Source organism: Elephas maximus, chromosome 8 (assembly GCF_024166365.1).
Source record: "Elephas maximus indicus isolate mEleMax1 chromosome 8, mEleMax1 primary haplotype, whole genome shotgun sequence".
Lineage (NCBI taxonomy): Eukaryota > Metazoa > Chordata > Mammalia > Proboscidea > Elephantidae > Elephas > Elephas maximus.
This window is the reverse complement of record NC_064826.1, coordinates 65,128,191-65,152,019: the sequence shown is the minus strand read 5'-3', so window position 1 is coordinate 65,152,019 and position 23,829 is coordinate 65,128,191. Positions and strand designations below refer to the sequence as shown.

At 36.9% G+C, this 23,829-nt stretch overlaps 1 protein-coding gene across 11 annotated transcripts in view; it reads right to left on the bottom strand.

Moving 5' to 3' along the window:
• PPP1R9A (protein phosphatase 1 regulatory subunit 9A) overlaps positions 1-23,829 on the bottom strand; it is a 364,328-nt gene that overhangs the window by 25,877 nt on the left and 314,622 nt on the right. For 7 of the 11 annotated variants that reach the window (XM_049894806.1, XM_049894804.1, XM_049894812.1 and 4 more), the window contains 2 exons: positions 7,091-7,248; positions 6,277-6,577 (listed from right to left, as the gene is read on the bottom strand). In XM_049894806.1, coding sequence (XP_049750763.1) covers positions 6,277-6,577; positions 7,091-7,248 — 459 coding nt within the window. The remainder of the gene's footprint in view (positions 1-6,276; positions 6,578-7,090; positions 7,249-23,829) is intronic. The other 4 variants (XM_049894811.1, XM_049894813.1, XM_049894814.1 and 1 more) reach the window with 2 other exon arrangements.

Here is a 23,829-nt window from a genome sequence, read left to right as displayed (position 1 = left end):
ATTTTGGGCATGTTATCAGAAGGGACTAGTCCCTGGAGAAGGAAGGACACCATGCTTGATAAGGTGGAGGGGCAGCAAAAGAGAGGAAGACCCTCAACAAGATAGATTGACAGAGTGGCTGCAACAATGGGCTCAAACATAGGAACAATTGTGAGGATGGCACAGGACTGGGCAGTATTTCGTTTTGTTGTTCACAGGGGTGCTATGAGTCGGAACTGATTCAAAGGCATCTAACAACCACCACCACCTCTAGAGTAATGTCTTAACAAAGGAACCATGGGATTTTCCTAAAGTCTGAAGGCTACTGAGGTCTATTTCTTGGGAAAAGGGTAGGGAAAGTCCTTGAGGGGCATGAGGGACATGGGAGAGCTGTAGCAATGGTGGTTCTGCAGTTAAACCAGACAATTCCACAGTAAGTCAGTCTAATGAAAATGTTCCACATACACATCCAGTTTAACCTTATTCTAATTTCATACTCACTGAGGAACTTTCTGGTTTACGAATCTACAAACCAGGAGAGAGAGAACTGAACAAATGAATGATGTTGGTTATGTTATCTGTATTTCCCAAAGTGGATCAGGAAATTAATATTCTGTCTCTCTGGTTGACATCTTTCCAGGCGCAACAGCATTTCAGAGTAGAAGGTAAGAAAGTATAGGGCCTTCCAGCAGTTGTTGATGGTTTTGGTCATGGGGTGTCAGGGAGGCAATGTCTGTCACCAAACAAACAAAAAACAACAACAAAGAAAGAGAGATAGAGAAACAGTCACAGATACAGAGACTTGAGTCTGCAAACTCTTTGAGAACAGTGATGGAATCTTGTTTATCACTGAATATCCAGCCTTTAGCACAATCATGACACAGAGTAGGTGTTCAATAATTATTTGTTGAATGAATACATGAATGAATTTCAATATCAAATGAACACGGAAAGCACAGAAAACTCTTCAAGGCTGGGAACTTTTATCAAAGGAAGAAAAGAACCTGAGGCTTCAGTACAGTTTTCATCTAGTCACAATTAGGACCTGATAATGGTCATCATACTAGTAACTATTTATAAAGTTAGTACTACAAACGCTCAATTACCTGCTTCTGGCATGTTGTTCAGAAGGATGATCAACTCAAGAAAATTGAAAATGAAAACGCCTAAGTACTTGATCTTTGGAGAAGAAATCATCTATTCCCTATCTTGCTCCTGCCTACTATTCCTACTATACTATGAGGATGGAATTCTCATATTTTACTGCTATATTACCTGTAAAGAACTGCAAAGCACATTTTATACCCACGTACTACTACTCCAATATGAGAGGAAACATCTGCTGACTCCAAAGAATCATAATTAAATTAGAAGCAACAGGCACTAGCTGTAATTTTTTTCAGCTAGTCAGTCATGTCTGATAAACATAAACAGTGGGCTGCAAAGTATTAACCACCATATATGTTTCTGTTGGAAACCCTGGTGGCGTAGTGGTTAAGTGCTACGGCTGCTAACCAAGAGGTTGTGAGTTCGAATCCGCCAGACATTCCTTGGAAACTCTATGGGGCGATTCTACTCTGTTCCGTAGGGTCGCTATGAGTCGGACTGGGTTACTGGGTATGTTTGTGTTGTTTTGCCTTCTTACGGACCAGAGTCTATAAATATTTTTTTTGAAGAGATGACAGAGGGCTTCCCACAAAAGTCCTGTTAAAACCCACAATTTATATTTCATGAGAATTTTTGAAACTTTTAATTCTTTTTAAAGTAGGCCAAAATCACAGTGCAGATCCTTTGCCAATTTGACAACCACTTTTGATTAATTAGCAGGTCTGACATTTATTCTCTTGCCTCCACTGATATCTTGTATTCCCCAAGTACTTAATTTTCACCTTAAAACCGCTTCTAGAAGGACTGTGCTCAAGACTAGTCTGTGGAAAATAATTTTAGCAGTCAACAGGCACAGGAAAGGAGGCCAAGTGGAAACTATCAGGACAAATCTATAATGTTTACTAAGAGTTACAAAATAGTTCAAGCGTCTACAGTCAACTGTACTTCTATGTTCACAATGCAACTGTCAATCGGTTAGAATTCTCGATCTGGTAGAGATGAGTATGGATTTTCAAAAACGTAGGGATGTGCATTCACACCTACCATGCATGAGTGTGTCCTATATCACGGATGGCACTGGTTGTTGGAATTCTTTAAAAGTTTTGGCAATCTGGTGGGTATCTAATTTAAATGATCATTTCTCTGATTATTAATGAGGGTGATTATCTTTTCATGTATGAATTGATTCTTATTTCCTTTGTCTATTTTTTACTTTTATTTTTAATTATACTCTTGGAGTTATTTGTAAATTAGAGATAAAGCCACAATGAAGTTTGTGTATGGGGTCCTTTCACATTTTTACTGACTACTAAAACCAAGAGTATTTATAAAATAGGCGTAGAGTATAAAGGAAAAAAAGTGACACAAAAACCCATTTGCCAGTGCCCTGCTGCAGTTCATACCTATAAGTGTGTCCCAGTTTGTTCTCATTCCCCCAACTAATTTACTTTATGATTCCCATATTTAACTTCAAAATTTTACATCGGTATCTCTAAGCAATCTGTTATTTTGTTTGTGTCTTGTCTTTACATAAATAGAATCATATATATTTTTTTGCAATTTGCTTTTTCCTCTCCATGTCATATTCCGGAGATTCACCATTACGTTTCAGCATAGCGTATTCACTTACATATGGCACATATTAGTTATACGAATATACTACAATCCATTTATCCATTCCACTGGTGAAGATACTTGAGTTGTTTCCAGGTTTTGCTATTGCACAACAGAGCTGCTAGGAACTCCTGTACATGATCCTTGGCAGACATGTGCAGGATGTCTCTTGGATACATAAACAAGAGAAGGCTTGTTGGGTCACAGGGTACACACATCTTCAATTTTGTTAGGTAATGATTTCCAAAGTGCTTGCACCAATTTACACTTCTGCCAGCAGATTACTAGATTTCTGGTTGTTTCACATATTCACCAGTACTTGGTAAGGTCAGACTTTAATTTTTTTTTTTTTTTGCAGTCTGATAGGTGTAAAATAGTACCCCATCTGGTTTAATTTCACACTTCCCTGATTACTAACAGGGTCGAACACCTTCTCATAAACGTTTTGACCGTCTGGATTTCCTGTTTTGTGAAAGTGCCTATTCAAGGCATTATATACTTTTCTCTTGTGTTATCTTTTCTTAGTGATTTATTGGAGTTATTTACACAATCTAGATATTCATCGTTTGTCAGTTTCGTTTGCAGTAAATATTTGGGTTTCTTCATTGTGTCTTTTGAGAAATGGAAGCTCTTCATTTTAATATAATTTGACTTTATCAATTATCAATCTTTTCCTTTATGGTTTATGCTTTTTGAGCCTTGTTTCAGAAATCTTTTCCTACCCTGAGTCAAAAAATATTCTCCTATGTAATCTTCCAAAAGTTTTATAGCTCTGTCTCTTATAGTTAAATCTTACTTTGAGTTGATGTTTCTGAATAGTGTGAGGTGGAGGGGGGACATCTACTAACATTTTTTTAAAAATATGGATACTCATTTTTCCCAGAATAATTTATTAAAAACATTATTCTTTCTTCACTGATCTACCTATCCAACTATCATAAGTTAAGTTTCCCCACATGTATGGATCTGTTTCCGAGCTCTCTATTCCATTGTGGTAACTCTCTAAATCATTTTTGAGAGAAAAAGATGTTTCTTTTTGCCACTCAATTAAAAAAAAAAAAAAATGAAAGGATTTTATGGTAAACTTCCATATATCCACTCTCTAGATTCTACACAGTAATCCCTCTTCCCATCCATTAATCCATCCATTTTGAAATGTATTTCAAATGAAGTTGCTGACATGTCACCTTTATGTACATCAAGCTACTGATTATATGTATTTCATTTATATCCGGCCACTTTATCTTCTAAAAAAAAAAAACAACTCATTGCCGTCGAGTTGATTCCGACTCATAGTGACACTATAGGACAGGGTAGAAACTTCCTAGGGTTTCTAAGGAGCGCCCGGTGGATTCGAACTGCTGACCTTCTGATTAGCAGCTGAACTCTTAACCACTATGCCACCAGGGTTTCCATTTTCTAGATAAACAATCATATAATCCTCAAATAAAAATACTCTGTCTCTTCTGTCCCAAAATTTAGACTGATTATTTAATTATCTTTCCACAAATAGAAAATTCTCAAAATCATTGTTAAAAATAGTGATGGTAGTGGGGCTTCATGTCTTATTCTGATGTTTGTGGAACTGGCTTTAGTATTCGTCATTTAATATGACGTTTTAGGTTGGTCTCTGGTAAATAATTTATCATTTTTACTTAATTTCCTTCTAATCCTATTTTTAGTTAACAAGGTTTTACTGTAAGGATCTGAGGAATTATACCAAATGCCTTTTTAACTTCTATTAATATAATATCGTACTTGGCCTTTTCTTTTTTGATATGATAATATTGCTATATTTTCTAATGTGGTGCCTTATTTTATCACATTTTTACAATCAACCCAACCTGCTTATGGAATATACTCCTGCTTATGGAGGATTCAATTTACTAACATCCTATTTAAAATAAAAGCAATTTAAGATAAATCACTATGCATTAGATTTTTTCTTTTGTACAATCTTAGTTTATAAGACTATAACTGCATAAAATAAATGAGAAACATTCTACCTGAGGTAATTTACATAAAATACCCACTGCCATCAAGCTGATTCTGAACTCATGGCAACCTCATGTGTTTCAGAGTAGAACCGCATTTCACAGGGTTTTCCATGGCCGTAAACATCTGTATCTCCTTTCTTATTCTAATGCTACATTTTTTTGTTTTCTCTATTTTTTTCTTATCTCATCCTTCAAGGGGCTACTTTTTACCTGGAATAATTTACATACTTTTACTGTGGTTTTTGGGGGTGGGGGGAGAGGACAAAGAGAAGGTTTTTAATTTCAATAAAAATTCATTAATCTCAGTTTATGTCTTTATTATTTTCTCTCTTTTTTTTAGTTGTTTTTCTATTATTTTAATACTTATTTTCAGCATTTCATTTTTAATAATAAAAACACTTAAATTTATAAATTAAAATTTTTTAATTTATAAAGTTTCCTTCGAGTACAAGATACTTTGACTAATTCATCTTTTGGAAATTTAGTCTATAGAAATAAAAATGCTATACATAAGACCATAAGCAAAGGGATGTTTGCTATATCATTTTCCATAGTGGTAAGCAAACAAACAAACAAAAAAGTATACAGCCTACATACTCACCAATACCGTTATGGTTGCCTAAGTTATATGACAGGCTCACTACAGAATATTATCTTGTTATTTAAATCTGTATATCTTGCTCTGGAGGAATGTTCATAAAATATTGACATGGGTATGACAAGGTTGAAGAGTAATGTGATTAGTAGGATTCCAGTTTTAAAAAATATATATGTAAAATCAAATCACATGCACACTAAAGAGTATTTTTGCTTTTGTATATATGTATGTTTTTATGTGCAATATGTTTGTGAAAGTCAGTATAACCAAATCTACTTGGTTATCTTAAAGGAACAGATTTAATATGCTAGGAGGAAAACAAACCTACTGCTTATATATCTCCTCATCATTGTCCTATAGGGTTGCTATGAGTTGGAATTGACTCGACGGCACTGGGTACTGGGTTAAAATGAATTTATTATTTCTATAAATTAAAATATACAATTAAAAGGACACAGGTCTATTGACAACACTATGAAACTTCTGGTGCTAATTTGAGGAACTTATTTTTATATATATAAACTTTATCATAACTTTTTTTTAATCAGGATTTTTTTTTTGCAATATAATCATTATATTGAATTTTTTTTTTTTTTTTAACAAAAATCAATGGGTTACAGCCTACACTATTTTGATCTTCATATTCTTTTTTTCTTCTTCTTCTGTATGGCTATGTTAGTGTTCACTGAAACTCTGAGTTGTTAGTCTATGAAATCTCTGGACGGGCCACTGAAAAATTCCCTTCAACAGTAAACTTGTGGAGACCTGAAGAGATAAAAATACTAACCAGATAGGAAAAAATTACAAAAAAAAAGGGAGGAGGGAGTTCTCTTATTCCATAACATAAAAGGAAAGCAATGCTAAGCATTAGTTGTGAGAAGACAAGGGACTTATGATTAAGTCCGTTTTTATGCTGCACAAACCAGGATGTTAGTGAAGTTAGTCAAAGCAAAAGCAAAACAACAAAATAATCAACAATACCTTTTCCTTGTAATATTTTCTTGGTGGTGGCTTGATGGTGGCAAGGAGATTCTTCCATATTATGATCAGATTTTGAAGGAGAGAAGAGTGAGGTGTCTTCCCAAATAGAGGAGAAAGGCCCTCTTTCTGGGTGCTGCTGTCTTTCTTGAAATTCAGGTGTGTGGTCGGACGAGGAGGATGCTCTGCTAGCCACTGGGGCCAGGAGCAGAGCACCAGAATCTGATTCTGGAGAAGAAGATCTCAAACCCTTGGGCAGAAGTGATTTGGTAATATGCATGTGGTTATAGAAACTGTTTGAAGGCTGTGGGTATAAGAGATTATAAAGGAGGTTATGCTACTGAGTATTAGTATCATTGTAATACTCACTTTGAAATAACACCAATCTTTTGTTACTGAATGCCCCTGAAAACCAATTTTTGTTTGTTGGTTTACAAATGAGAAAGCACAGTTCACAACAATTGACCATATTACCATCGTAGCTAACACAGATACCTAAGACATATAGAAGTGATTTTCTATACATTATTTCCCACTAGGTAAAACCAACAGCTGAATATCAAAAGCACCATCATGAAATATGACAATATGGATAATGCTCTTGGTTAGTTCATCAAATGAGTAGAGAAAATCATTTCAATTACAACAACAAATCAAGTTGAGTAATAATTCAAGAGACAAAGAAACGAAGTATTCCAGTTATTTCCAACTAGGTAGGGCACAAACCTGGTTGCAGAAAAATCATCGTTATCAATACGCTGTAAGAACAATAATACAGCACAACACTGCAAGTCAGAAAACCGTCAAGGGTGCTCACCTTTCGCTCTAGACTGTCCTCCCCATCTGTGGAACTGACGCTGTCATAGAGTCTTGTCCTGGAGGGCCTCTGACGTTTGTTCTTCACAGAGAGCTGGGCCCGAGTTTTCAGTGCCTTTGAATCCAGGCGCTCTGTCTCTGGGACGGCTTCATTCAAGTCTAAGAAAAGAATTTTGCAAAATAATTAGTGAGAGAAACCTTTGGAGAGGATTGACAGAGAGACCACACACACTGATAATAAAATCTCAAGGTTATTAGTAACACCAGGCAAGAAACAGCTGACAACCATGACAGCCAGTCTGATATGCCACAGGTGACAAAGGAAGCAGTAAGATTTTGGATAAAATGTACGAAGCCAAAAGGGAGAAACCAACACTAAAGATAACCAAAGCCAACAACAAAAATCTAACATCCAAAGGTAGAAGAGCATAAAATGGTCCTACAACGTAAGTACAAAAAGCACTGACTTGAGTTTGCTTATTTATGTGTATGCATGTTTGAGTGTTTGATGAACAAAGATATAAGGGGAAGATATATCCAAGTTGGGAGATTTTAGAAGCCAAGGACAAAAACCTATAGAAGTCAGTTTGCAAGGTCAGATGTAGGCAACGTTAACGTGACCGTCAGCATAAACACAACTCCATTTGAATTACTTTTTTTCTAAAGCAAAATTCAATAAGCCGTAAAGGCTGTACCATTTTGGGCTCAGATTTTTTTTTTTTTTTTTTTTTACCTAAAACAGAGTTTCTGAAAATCTAGCTTGTTTGAACCCTCTAGCAACACCATTGGAGAACTAACCTCAACAGCAAATTTAAGGCAGCTGAGGAGATAAAAACAAAGAAGGTCAGATTACCAAAACAAACAAACGATCACAAGGCCTTGTAATTTCGCAGTGTCAGGGATGGGGTGGAAACCCTGGTTGCGTAGTGCTTAAGTGCTATGACTGCTAACCAAAAGGTCGGCAGCCTGAATCCACCATGTGCTCCTTGGAAGCTTGATGCGGCAGTACTGCTCTGTCCTATAGGGTCGCTACGAGTTGGAACTGACTAGACAGCAATGGGGTGTTTTTTTTTAAGGATGCGGTAGGCTAAGCATGTCCTTTACTTTCGTTAACTTCTAAGTTCATATTCAAAGTTATTTCTATGTGCTTCTGTCTGTCTCATTTGTTTTCCTGGATACCTTCTCTCCCCACCTAAAACTATCCTGATTTTCCACAGGAAAACGTTTAAGTCTTTAAATGAAAAGTCTCAAAGAGAAAAGAGTAAAGTGAAGCACAAAGAAGATGAAATCAGTAAAGGCTAAAGGGAGAGCCCAATGTAAATCCTATTTTATCTCTCAAGGGGGCAGCCATTAGATGAAGTCATCATGTTCAAGTAATTAAGTGCACCTCAATTTAAATTATTGGAAATTAAGCAAATAACTAAATTGCAGAATTTTTAAAATATTTTATTGTGTTTTTGGTGAAGGTTTACATAGCCAAGTTAGGTTTCCATTTGACAATTCTACACAAATTGTTCAGTGACATTAGTTATGTTTTTCACAATGTATCAAAATTCTCTTTAACTGTGTTCTGGTTGTTCCATTTCCAGTACTCTAGTTCCCCTGCCGCTTTATCTTCTCACCTTTGCTTTAGAGTAAATGTTGACCTTTTGCTCTTATACAGATATTTTCTTAGTAGAGCACTGTTCATATGTGCAATATCCTTTATTTTATGTGCCATTCTGTTACTTCACTAAAAGGTGATTTCAGGGGATAGTTTCAGTTCAAGGCTTAAACAGTGTCTCAGGGTAATAGTCTCAGGGAGTAGTCTGGTCTCAACTGGTCTAGTTAGTCTGGCTTTTTTAAGAATTTGAGTCTTGTTCTACATTTTTCTCCCATTCTATCTGGAACATCTATTGTGACCCCAGTCAGAATGGTCAGAGGTGGTAGCTGGGCATCATCTAGTTCTTCTGGTCTCAGGGTAGATGAGGCCCTGGTTCCTGTAGGCTATCAGCCTCGTAGATTTGTTTTTTTTCTCTGAGATTTTAGTTACTTTTTATTCTTTGCTCCAGACAAGTTGAGATCAATAGTTGTATCTTGGCTGCCACAGGCTTTTAAGACCTCAGACGCTACTCACTTCACTAGAATACAGAACATGAACTTTATGAATTATGCCAATTGGCTGAGTTGTCCCATGACGCTATAGTTCTAAGGATTCGAACTTAAAAAAAACAATCTCAGAAGGTATTTGATTGTATCTGAGGAATATCTATAGTTGTGTCTTCAACGAATATATGTGCCTGAACACACATATCTGTATTTACACATATATACTTCTATCTGTCCTCACATATGCATACATCTGTACCTATTCATATAACTATATGCCTACACTCATCCACAGGTGATCACACACTCCTTTTTTGGTCTTTCTTGGAGTTGTTGCCATCTTAAAAAAAAAAAGAAAATTTTTTTTTTTTTTTAGGTATGTCAAATTCTTTAGTACAGGCATCTTTTCCTCTTAAGCGCTTCTCAGTGACATCATTTACTTTGGTTATTCTGTGCTCACTACCCCCACATTCGGTGCCACTTTTTCCATTACCAAAAATAACAAGTATCAATGATCTAAAAAGCATGCTTCCCCTCCCCTCTCCCCAACTTCTCTCTGGTAACAACCAATGAACATTGGTCTCTTTATAAATATCTATTCTCATCTTCATATAAAAAAGGGATCATTTAATATTTGTCCTTATGTGCTTGACTTATTTCATTTAGCATTATGCCCTTCAGTTTCATCCATGTTAAAATGTGTTCTGCAGGCTCATTATTGTTCTTTATGGTTGCACAGTTTTCCGTTGTATGTATGTACCACATTTTGCTTATCCATTCATCTGTATGGGCACTTCAGTTGTTTCCATTTTTTGCTATTGTGAATAAAGCTGCAATGAACATAGATGTGGGTATATCTATTCCTGTCACTGCTTTTAGGTCTGTAGAAGCCCTGGTGGCGAAGTGGTTAAGAGCTCAGGCTGCTACCCAAAAGGTCAGGTCTGCAGTTCCAATCTGCCAGCCACTCCTTAGAAACCCTACAAGGCAGTTCTACTCTGGCATATAGGGTCTCCATGAGTTGGACTTAACTCGACGGCACACAACAACAACAGGGTAAATACCTAAGAGTGGGATTGCTGGATCATAGGGTAGTTTTATTTCTAGTTTTTTGAGAAAGAGCCATACCATTTTCCATAGTGGTTGCACCATTTTAGAGCTCCACCAGCAACGGAAAAGGGTTCCAAACTCCCCACATTCTCATCATCTGTTATTTTTTTTTTTTTTTTTTTTTAAATCAGCACTATTTTAGCTGGGATGAGATGGTATCTCCTTACAGTTTTGATTTGCATCTAATTGTTAATGGGAAACCCTGGTGGCGTAGTGGTTAAGTGCTATGGCTGCTAACCAAAAGGTCAGCTGTTCAAATCCACCAGGTGCTCCTTGGAAACTCTATGGGGCAGGTCTACTCTGTCCTCTAGGGTCGCTATGACTCAGAATTGACTTGATGGCAATGGGTCTGTTTTTTTTTTTGGTTAATGGTTAATGATTACGCACATCCTTTCATGTCTTTGATGGCTCCTTGGACATCCTCTTTGGCAAAGGTTCTGTTCATGTCCTTTGCCCATTTTATAACTGGGTTGTTTGTCTTTTTGTTGTTTAGTTGCTAAAGTTTAGAGATTATCATAGTTTTATGCAAATAATGCAGACCTTCTACATTTGTTTGCCAAGTGCCCCCACCCCCTGCAAGGTATTTTTTTAAGCACGACTATGCCATTTTTTTTTTTTTAAAAAAAACATTTTATTGTGCTTTAGGTAAAAGTTTACATAGCAAATTAATTTTCTAATCAGTGGTTTTTACACAGATTGTTTTGTGACACTGGTTGCCAATTCCCACAATATGTCAGCACTCTCCTCATTTCCTTCCTGGGTTCCCTGTTTCCATTAGTATGGCTTCCCTGTCTCTCCCTGTCGTCTCGTTTTTGGTTTTGGGCAACTGTTGTCCTCGTCTCGTATAGTCGATTATTCTAAGGAGCACATTCTTCACGGATAGTTTACTTTACAGCCCCGTCTACTAGCTGGCTGAAAGGTGGCCTCCAGGGGTGTCTATAGTCTCAAGTTAGAAAGTTGTCTTAGGGCAACAAAATCAGGGGTTCCTCCAGGCTCTTTCAGACAAGAAAGTCTGGTCTTTTTTTTTTTTATTTGAATTTTGTTCTGTATTTTTTTTTTTTTTACACATTTTATCCAGGACCTTCTATTGTGATCCTAGTCAGAGTGATCAGCAGTGATAGCTAGGCACCACCTAGTCCTTCTGGTCTTAGGTTAGAGAAGGCTGTGGTTCATGTGGGCCATTAGCTCTTTGGATTAATTACTTGCTTGAGTCTTTGGTTTTCTTTGTTCTCCTTTGTTCCAGGCAGGAAGAGACCAATAGTTGCTTCTTAGGTGGTTGCTTGCAAGCTTTTAAAACTTCGGACGCTACTCACCAGGCTAGGATGTAGAACATTATCTTTATGAACTGTTTTGCCAGTTTACCTAGTTGTCCCCCGAGACTATGGTCCTTAGCCTGCATGTCCAGTAGTTCAGTCCTGTTGTCTAAATAGTTTCTATAACTGCACCCTATATGCTCTATTATATATATGAGTATACCTGCAGCATTTACAAATATGTTTGTAGAAATATCTACAACCATACCTGTATATGTACACGAGTATACTACCATACAACGCTCATACCTACTTAGCATACATATCAGCCTATGCATCTACTCCCAAATTACTGGTTGTTATTACTGTTGTCGCAGGACTGTGCATGTTATAAAGTTGCTCTTTATTCTTATGTACCTTTCAGTGTCTTCCTTTGCCTTGGTTATGTTGTACTGACTTCCCCCATATTGTGTAACGCCTTGCCTTTCACCAGAATTAACACTTGTTTACTATCTAGTTAGTGATTCTCCTTCCCTGCCTGGTAACCATCAAAGAATGTCCCTTTCTGTGTGTGAAACTATTCTTGATTTTTTATAATAGTGGTCTCATACGATATTTATCCTTTTGTGATTGACTTATTTCACTCAGCATGTCCTCAGATTCATCCATGTTGTGAGCTGTTTTGTGGATTCATCATTATTCTTTATCATCATGTAGTATTCCATTGTGTGTATGTACCATACTTTGTTTATCCATTCATCCACTGATGAGCATTTAGGTTGTTTCCGTCCTTTTGCTATTGTGAATAGTGCTGCAAAGAAGATGGGTGTGCATATGTCTATTCACGTTATAGCTCTTATTCCTCTTGGATATACACCTGGGAGTGGGGTTGCTGGAACATATAATAATTCCATTTCCAGCTTTTTAAGGAAGTGCCATGAGGTTTCCCATAGTGGTTGTACCAATTTAAATTTAAATCAGCAGTGTATAAGAGTTCCAATCTCCCCAATGATCAACGCCATTATTGTCAAGGCGAGGTGCTATCTCATTATAGTCTTGATTCTTTTATATTTTTACTGGCTACTAAAATCAAGAGTATTTATAAAACAGGTGTGGAGTACAAAGAGAAAAAACAGTAACACAAACATCCATTTGCCATCCTCTTGTATCTATGTTCGTATCTATGAACATGTCCCAGCTTGTTCTCATTCCTCCAAGTAATTTACTTTACCATTCCCATTCTTAACTTCAAAATTCTTAACTTCAAAAAATTCAATCTGGGAGAGGCGGGGCCAAGATGGCGGACTAGGTGGACGCTACCACAGATCCTTCTTGCAACAAAGACTCGGAAAAACAAGTGAATCGATCACATATATAACAATCTACACATAACAGGAAATCATGGAAATCAATAGATAAATGATCACAATAATCAAAAAGAGGGACTAAATATAGGAGGCATTGAACTGCCAGATGGAGAGTGATACAAGGCGATATAGAACGATACAAGTTAGGTTTTTACTTAGAAAAATAGGGGTAAATAATAAGGTAACCACAAAAAGGAATATCAATTCCATAACTCAAGAAAAACGTAACGACTCAACAAACATAAAGTTAAACATTATGAAAATGAGGATCTCACAATCTACTAAGAAAAACGTCTCAGCACAAAAAAGTATGTGGAAAAACGAAAAGGCCAACAACACACATGAAAAGGCATCAAAATGACAGCACTAAAAACTTATTTATCTATAATTACGCTGAATGTAAATGGACTAAATGCACCAATAAAGAGACAGAGAGTCACGGACTGGATAAAGAAACACGATCCATCTATATGCTGCCTACAAGAGACACACCTTAGACTTAGAGACACAAACAAACTAAAACTCAAAGGATGGAAAAAAAATATATCAAGCAAATAATAAGCAAAAAAGAAGAGTAGCAATATTAATTTCTGACAAAATAGACTTTAGACTTAAATCCACCACAAAGGATAAAGAAGGATACTATATAATGATAAAAGGGACAATTAAACAGGAAGATATAACCATATTAAATATTTACGCACCCAATGACAGGGCTGCAAGATACATAAATCAAATTTTAACAGAACTGAAAAGCGAGATAGACACCTCCACATTTATAGTAGGGGACTTCAACACACCACTTTCGGAGAAGGACAGGACATCCAGTAAGAAGCTCAATAGAGACACGGAAGACCTACTTACAACAATCAACCAACTTGACCTCATAGACTTATATACAACTCTCCACCCAACTGCTGCAAAATATACTTTTTTTTCTAGTGCACATGGAACATTCTCTAGAATAGACCACATATTAGGTCACAAAACAAATCTTGGTAGAATCCAAAACATCGAAATATTACAAAGCATCTTCTCAGACCACAAGGCAATGAAGATAGAAATCAATAACAGAAAAACTAGGGAAAAGAAATCAAATACTTGGAAACTGAACAATACCCTCCTGAAAAAAGACGGGGTTATAGAAGACATCAAGGAAGGAATAAGGAAATTCTTAGAAAGCAACGAGAATGAAAATACTTCCTATCAAAACCTCTGGGACACGGCAAAAGCAGTGCTCAGAGGCCAATTTATATCGATAAATGCACACATATAAAAAGAAGAAAGAGACAAAATCAGAGAACTGTCCCGACAACTTGAACAAATAGAAAGTGAGCAACAAAAGAACCCATCAGGCACCAGAAGAAAACAAATAATAAAAATTAGAGCTGAACTAAATGAATTAGAGAACAGAAAAACAATTGAAAGAATTAACAAAGCCAAAAGCTGGTTCTTTGAAAAAATTAACAAAATTGATAAACCATTGGCTAGACTGACTAAAGAAAAACAGGAAAGAAAACAAATAACCCGAATAAGAAACGAGAAGGACCACATCACAACAGAACCAAATGAAATTAAAAGAATCATTTCAGATTACTACGTAAAATTGTACTCTAACAAATTTGAAAACCTAGAAGAAATGGATAAATTCTTAGAAAAATACTACCTACCTAAACTAACACATTCAGAAGTAGAACAACTAAATAGACCCATAACAAAAAAAGAGATTGAAACGGTAATCAAAAAACTCCCAACAAAAAAAAGTCCTGGCCCAGACGGCTTCACTGCAGAGTTCTACCAAACCTTCAGAGAAGACTTAACACCACTACTACTGAAGGTATTTCAAAGCATAGAACAAGACGGAATACTACCCAACTCATTCTATGAAGCTACCATCTCCCTGATACCAAAACCAGGAAGAGACATTACAAAAAAAGAAAATTATAGACCTATATCCCTCATGAACATAGATGCAAAAATCCTCAACAAAATTCTAGCCAATAGAATCCAACAACACATCAAAAAAATAATACACCCTGATCAAGTGGGATTTATACCAGGTATGCAAGGCTGGTTTAATATCAGAAAAACCATTAATGTAATCCGTCACATAAATAAAACAAAAGATAAAAACCACATGATCTTATCAATAGATGCAGAAAAGGCATTTGACAAAGTTCAACACCCATTTATGATAAAAACTCTTACCAAAATAGGAATTGAAGGAAAATTCCTCAACATAATAAAGGGCATCTATGCAAAGCCAACAGCCAATATCACTCTAAATGGAGAGAACCTGAAAGCATTTCCCTTGAGAACGGGAACCAGACAAGGATGCCCTTTATCACCACTCTTATTCAACATCGTACTTGAAGTCCTAGCCAGGGCAATTAGGCTAGACAAAGAAATAAAGGGTATCCAGATTGGCAAGGAGGAAGTAAAGCTATCACTATTTGCAGATGACATGATCGTATACATGGAAAACCCTAAGGAATCCTCCAGAAAACTACTGAAACTAATAGAAGAGTTTGGAAGAGTCTCAGGATATAAAATAAACATACAAAAATCACTTGGATTCCTCTACATCAACAAAAAGAACACCGAAGAGGAAATAACCAAATCAATACCATTCACAGTAGCCCCCAAGAAGATAAAATACTTATAAATCTTACCAAGGATGTAAAAGACCTATACAAAGAAAACTACAAAACTCTGCTACAAGAAATTCAAAAGGACATACTTAAGTGGAAGAACATACCCTGCTCATGGATAGGAAGACTTAACATAGTAAAAATGTCTATTCTACCAAAAGCCTCTATACATATAATGCACTTCCAGTCCAAATACCAATGTCATATTTTAAGGGGATAGAGAAACAAATCACTAATTTCATATGGAAGGGAAAGAATCCCTGGATAAGCAAAGCATTACTGAAAAAGAAGAAGAAAGTGGGAGGCCTCACTCTACCTGATTTCAGAACCTATTATACAGCTACAGTAGTCAAAACAGCCTGGTACTGGTACAACAACAGGCACATAGACCAGTGGAACAGAATTGAGAACCCAGATATAAATCCATCCATGTATGAGCAGCTGATATTTGACAAAGGACCAGTGTCAGTCAATTGGGGAAATGATAGTCTTTTTAACAAATGGTGCTGGCATAACTGGATATCCATTTGCAAAAAAATGAAACAGGACCCATACCTCACACCATGCACAAAAACTAACTCCAAGTGGATCAAAGACCTAAACATAAAGACTAAAACAGTAAAGATCATGGAAGAAAAAATAGGGACAACCCTAGGAGCCCTAATACAGGGCATAAACAGAATACAAAACATTACCAAAAATGATGAAGAGAAACCAGATAACTGGGAGCTCCTAAAAATCAAACACCTATGCTCATCTAAAGACTTCACCAAAAGAGTAAAAAGACCACCTACAGACTGGGAAAGAATATTCAGCTATGACATCTCAGACCAGCGCCTGATCTCTAAAATCTACATGATTCTGTCAAAACTCAACCACAAAAAGACAAACAACCCAATCAAGAAGTGGGCAAAGGATATGAACACACATTTCACTAAAGAAGATATTCAGGCAGCCAACAGATACATGAGAAAATGCTCCCGATCATTAGCCATTAGAGAAATGCAAATTAAAACTACGATGAGATTCCATCTCACACCAACTAGACTGGCACTAATCCAAAAAACACAAAATAATAAATGTTGGAGAGGCTGCGGAGAGATTGGAACTCTCATACACTGCTGGTGGGATTGTAAAATGGTACAACCACTTTGGAAATCCATCTGGCGTTATCTTAAACAGTTAGAAATAGAACTACCATACAACCCAGAAATCCCACTCCTCGGAATATACCCTAGAGATACAAGAGCCTTCACACAAACAGACATATGCACACCCATGTTTATTGGAGCTCTGTTTACAATAGCAAAAAGCTGGAAGCAACCAAGATGCCCGTCAATGGATGAATGGGTACATAAATTGTGGTATATTCACACAATGGAATACTACGCATCGATAAAGAACAGTGACGAATCTCTGAAACACTTCATAACATGGAGGAATCTGGAAGGCATTATGCTGAGCGAAATGAGTCAGAGGCAAAAGGACAAATATTGTATAAGACCACTAGTATAAGATCTTGAGAAATAGAAAAAACGGAGAAGAACACATACTTTTGTGGTTACAAAGGGGGGAGGGAGGGAGGGAGGGAGAGGGCTTTTTATTGATCAATCAGTAGATAAGAACTGTTTTGGGTGAAGGGAAAGACAACACACAATACAAGGAAGGTCAGCCTAATTGGACTGGACTAAAAGCAAAGAGGTTTCCGGGATAAAATGAAAGCTTCAAAGGTCAGCGGAGCAGGGGCTGGGGTCTGGGGAACATGGTTTGAGGAGACTTCTAAGTCAATGGGCAAAATAATTCTATTATGAAAACATTCTGCATCCCACTTTGAATTGTGGCGCCTGGGGTCCCAAATGCCAACAAGCGGCCATCTAAGATACATCAATTGGTCTCAACCCACCTGGAGCAAAGGCAAAGGAAGAACACCAAGGTCACACGACAACTAAGAACCCAAGAGACAGAAAGGGCCACATGAACCAGAGACCTACATTATCCTGAGACCAGAAGAACTAGTTGGTGCCCAGCCACAATCAATGTCTGCCCTGCTAGGGAGCACAACAGACAACTCCTGAGGGAGCAGGAGACCAATGGGATACAGACCCCAAATTCTCATAAAAAGACCATACCTAATGATATGAATATGACTAGAGGAATCCCAGAGACAATGCTCCCCAGAACTTCTGATGGCACAGGACAGGAACCATCCCTGAAGACAATTCATCAGGCATGAAAAGGACTGGTCAGCGGCGGGGAGAGAGATGCTGATGAAGAGTGAGCCAATTAAATTAGGTGGACACTGGAGAGTGTGTTGGCAACTCTGGACTGGAGGGGGGATGGGAAGATAGAGAGAGAGGGAAGATGGCAAAATTGGCACAAAATGAGAGACTGAAAGGGCTGACTCAATAGGGGGAGAGCAAGTGGGAGTAGGGAGTATGATGTATGTAAACCTACATGTGACAGACTGATTGGAATGGTAAATGTTCACTTGAAGCTTAATAAAAATTAATTAAAAAAAAAAAAAACCTAAAAAAAAAAAATTCAATCTGTTATTTTGTTTGTGTCTTTTCTTTACATAAATAATAGCTAATGATTGTGAGCATCTCTTCATGTGTTTGTTAGCTGCCTGAACGTTTTCTTTGATAAAGTGTTTTTCATGTCCTTTGCCCATTTTTTTTATTGGATTGTTTGTCTTTTTGCCGTTGAGGTGTTGAAGTTTTCTATGTATTTTGGAGACAAGACCCTTGTTAGTTATGTTATAGCCAAAGTTTTTTTTCCCTGTCTGTAGGTTCTCTTTCTACTCTTTTGGTGAAGTCTTTTGATGAGTGTTAAGTGTTTAATTTTCAGGAGATCCCAGTTATTTAGTTTATCTTCTGGTGTTTGCAGAAGTTTAGTTATATTTGGTATACTATTCATGCTGTTTATTAGGGCTTCTAGTGTTGTCCCTGGAGCTCTTGTGGCACAGTGGTTAAAGGGCTTGACTGCTAATCAAGAAGTCAGCAATTCAAATCCACCAGCAGCAACTTGGAAACCCTAGATGGCAGTTTTACTCTGTCTTATAGGGTCGCTATGAGTCAGAATCGACTTGACATCAACGGGTTTAACGTTGTACCTATTTTTTCTTCCATTTTGTTACAGAATGCTTACAAAAGTACCTTGTGGGAGGAGGGTGCAGTTAGCAAACAAACTTAGAAAAAAAAGGTGTGAGTTATTTGCGGAAAAATATGGTAGGCCATTATAGGATATGATGTTTCTGATGATTTCTTCCCAGTCTGTAGGTTGTTTTTTTAACTCTGTTGATAAAGTCTGAAGAATCTGATCCATTTCGAGTTTGTTTTTGTGTATGGTTTGAAGTATGAGTCCTGTTTCATTTTTCTGCAAGTGGATATCCAGTTATGGCACCACCATTTATTAAAAAGACTGTTTCCGCCCCATTGAATGGACTTTGGCCCCTTGTCAAAAATCAGTTGTTCATACGTGGCTGGATTTATTTCAGAGTTCTCAATTCTTTTCCACTGATCTATGTATCTATCATTGAACCAATGCCAGGCTGTTTTGATTACAATGGTTGTACAGTATCTTTTGATATTGGGGAGTTTGGGGCCTCCTGTTTTTTTGTTCTTCAATATTGCTTTGGCTATTTGTGGTTTCTTTCTCTTCCATATGAAGGTGGTCATTAGTTTTTCCATTTCAGTAAAGAATGTTGTTGGGATTTGCATCAGGATTGCATTGTATCTGTAGATCACTTTAGGGAGAAATGACAGTTTCACTATATTAAGTCTTCTAATCCAGGGGCCTGACCCAAGCCATGATACTTTCAATCACCTCATATGCATACAAAATCTGGACAATGAAAAAGAAGACCAAAGAAGAACTGATTCCTTTTGGATTATGGTGTTGGCAAAGAATACCAAATATATCACGGACTTCCAGAAGAATGAACAAATATATCTTGGAAGAAGTACAGCCAGAGAGCTCCTTGGAAGCAAGGATGGCAAGACTTTGTCTCATGTACTTTGGACATGTTATCAGGAAGCCTCAGATCCTGGGGAAGGACACGATGCTTGGTAAGATAGAGGGTCAACGAAAAAGAAGAAGACCCTCAACAGGATGGATTGACACAGTGGCTGCTACAATGGGCTCAAGCATAGCAATGACTGCAAGGATGGCACAGGAGTGGGCAGTGTTTCATTCTGTTGTACATACGGTCGCTGTGAGTTGGAACCAACTTGACAACACCTAACAACAACAATCTATGAGCACAAAATGTTCTTCCATTCATGTAGGTTTCTTTTAGTCTCATGTAGTAGTATAATTTTCATTGTATAAGTCTTTCATGTCCTTGGTTAGGGTAATTCCTAGGTATTTTATCATTTGGGGGGCTATTGTAAATAGTATGGTTTTCTTTTGGAATAAATCTTTGTTAGTGTAAACAACCCTAAATGATTTTTGTGTCTTGATTGTGTACCTTGCAATGTTGCTGAATTCTTCTATTAGCTCTAGTAGTTTTCTTGGGGAATCTTTAGGGTCGGGTCTTCAATGTACAGAATCATGTCATCTGCCAATAGAGATAGCTGTACTTCTTCCTTTCTGATTTGGATATCCTTTATTTCTCTTTCTTGCCTTATTGTTCTGGCTAGGACATCCAGTAAATACTGAATAAGTGGTGATAATGGGCATGACTGGCTCTTTCCCATTCTCACAGGGAAGGTTCTCTGTCTTTTTCCACTGAGTATAATGTTGGTTGTTGGTTTTGCATATATGCCCTTAATTACGTTGAGAAATTTCCCTCCTATTCCTCAGGTTTTTTTTAATCATGAAAAGGTGTTGAATTTTATCAAATGCCTTTTCTGCATCAATTTGATATGATCATGTGATTCTTTTCCTTTGTTTTATTTATGTAGTGTACTAAACTGATTGATTTCCTAATGTTGAACCACTCTTGTATAGTTTCAGTGTGAATCCCACTTGATCATGGTGTATAATTTCTTTGAATGTTGCTGAATTCTGTTGGCTAGAATTGTGTTGAGAATTTTTGCATCTATGTTCAAGAGGGATATTGGTCTGTAATTTTCTTTTTTTGTTTGTGATGTCTCTGTCTGGTTTAAGTATCAGGGTTATGCTGGCTTCACAGAAAGAGTTAAGGAGTATTCCTTCCTCTTCTATGTTTTTGAAGACTTTGAGTAGAACTGGTGTCAACTCTTCTCTGAATGTGTGGTAGAATTTCCTAGTGTAGCCATTTGATCCTGGGCTTTTTTGTTGATAGTTCTTTGATGCAGAAAATTAGTATGTACTGTATTAATGGAATATAAGATTTCTTATAATATCACTCTCTCAGATTTCTTTTCACAATATTATTCTGATGGTATGCTCTAAATATGTCACATTGTAAAAGCACTTCAGATTGTGCATCTTCTAGTTACAAAACCTACCACTGGACATACAGTTCTGATAAATAAAACATATTTTTTCCCCCAGGAGATATATCCATTGAATGACAGTATTTATAGAAGGTTCTAACTATTCATTTCCTATAACTACAAAAAGAATGAATATTTAGAAAGTCAGGCAATTCAGGTATACATAAAGGACTAGATATTTTCTAATGAGTATTTTTTACATGCCAATGAAGAAAAAAAAATTTCTTTGATCACTTTAATTTCCCTCTTTTAGTAAAATCTAAATTTGCAGCTGCCTGTTAAGAGTTCATTATTTGTGATTATTGAGAGAAAGTTAATCTTACAAGCTCCTGTTTGCTAATAAAACATAGGAAACACCATATAGGTTAAGCAATAATATAATTAGAAATTCTGTAGTACTCGTATGTTTTATATCTTATTTATTTCATATTTGGATAGCACCTTCTAGAATATGAGGCACTGCCATACACCTCATCTTATTTGCTCCTCGCAACAAACAACAGTCAAGTATAGTTTTCTTCTCCTGAAGCTCAGGGAGCTTGAGTAACTTTGTCCTCATGTAACACCTAATTGAGGAGTTGACATGAATATTTGAACTTTCTGGCTCCCAGATTTTGCTACTATTAAAAAAGTACCATCATATGATTTCAAGGCTGCTGGAGTTTAGTGTTTTAGGTTATAAAATCACATATAGATGTGACTAGTCCAAGAAATTCACTTCTGCAATAGGCTACATGCACAATACATCATTAATCTTCCATACGTGTAATAAAAAAAACAAAAAACCTATTGCGATCAAGTCGATTCCAACTCATAGCCACCCTATAAAAAAAAAAAATTTTTTTTTTTTTTTTTTTAGAGAACTTTAAAAAAAAAGGAAGACATATTGAATACCATAGAACAAATTACTTCACAGAACAAATTACTACCAAAGACACTATGAGTAACATCCACCTTAGGAGTATTAGTCAGAGGAGTGGTTAGTAGATAGAAGGAAAATGTGTATCTTGCAAGACTCATGCTGCTGGGTCACAATAAAATCCATTGCTATCGAGTTGATTCCGACTCATAGCGACCCTATAGGACAGAGAAGGACTGACCCATACGGTTTCCAAGGAGCGCCTAGTGGATTTGAACTGCCAACCCTTTTGGTTAGCAGCCATAGCTCTTAACCACTACTCCACCAGGGTTTCCATAAGGGTGATCTATTTGACCACCACAAGCTACCTTTTCCCATCATATCATATAATAATCAGAATATTACAACTCAAAAGAACTTCAGGGATTCAATCTTATTTCTCAGATTAGAGGACTGAGGCTCAAAGAAGGTTATTAATTATGTACTAATTTGTACCACATGGATAATTTGCAGAAGAGCCTGGATAGAGCTTAGTCTTCAGAAGCCTATGCTTATTCTAGAAGGTCACTCTCAAGTCTGAAAGTAAACTTCACAATCTTCGGCCTTCTTCAAATACTCTTTTTAGTTTTTAATGTTCCAAACTAAAATACAAGACAGCAGCTAACTTACCAAAATTCCCAGAAGTATATAGCATGAGAAATTAAAAACAAAAAACTGAAGGGTTTTATTTGGCTTTATATTATCCAAGGAATAAAATTCTCACATAAAAAAAAAATCAGCTGTCAGCTTTGTGGATGTCAATGTGGCAGGAGAAATCCAACCGGCTGAAGGCTGCTGAGTGATGTACTGCTAAATGCAAAGGCTCAGGTGGGCACAGATTCTCATTGTCATTCATTCCTTACAGAGATCTTAATAACACAACACTACTCTTATAAACCCAAGACCCCAGGCTCTTCCTTTACCCCGTCTCTCCAATGCGTCTTGTTATTCTGACCGTAAGGGTGAGAGAAAAATTTCCTTTTCCTCCTCTGCTTTCTTCTGTATTCTTTCTTTTAGAGTCTCCTATCTATTTTTTTTTTTTTATCTCTGACTCAAATGCAGCTAGAAACATGAAAGAAGAGCAGATATAAGTGGATCAACAAACAATGACAGACATAAACGAAAAGGATATATACTACCTAACAATATGGTAGTTTTGAGTGGGTGGGACTCAGCCTTACTACACTTGTATTTTAAGGCTAGTTTCAATACTTTTTTTTTTTTGGATCCTTTGAAAGAATTTAATGGATTCGATTACAAGTTTAGCAGCTGTTATGAAAAATGCTCTGTGAAATTAGGATGTTATATCTCATATTACACAGAGGCCAGTTCCCCAAAGTAATGCTGTGAGTCACTTCGTTTTTTCACTAGATTGCCGTTATTTTTGACGTAAATGGAAGGCTGCCATGGAGGCAAGGGAACTAGGGGAATGGAATGGCATAACAATGGGTCCGCTCTACATTTTTATGTGCATTATTCCTCCCAAATCAGTGGGACATGGAACAGTCACACCTCTTACTATTGCTCTGCCTTGCTCCTGCTATTATACTCTGAAATGCTAAGCATAATGAGGCACTCAGTGGCATTTCTGAACTTGAACTGTATCTGCATATCATTCACAGTCATTGAAAGTTCATAAAAGACAGGCCCACTGGGGTTTGGGCTGATAAACATCAAACTCAGGAGGTTGGTTTGTGCATCTCAGAGAGGCAGTGTAAAACAGTCACCAAAGAGTAGATCTGGACTTAGTCTTCTTCAAACAGAATCCAGAACAAGTGGCTCTGCCAACATATGGGGCAATTTACTTAACCTCTCTGTCCCTCAGGATCCTCAACTGAAAAACATGCATGATAATAATAGTAATATCTGCATTTTCATGAGGAATAAATGCATTAATGGATATAAAAGTGCTTAGAAGAGTGACTGGTACATAAAAAGCACTCAATAAATGTTTTT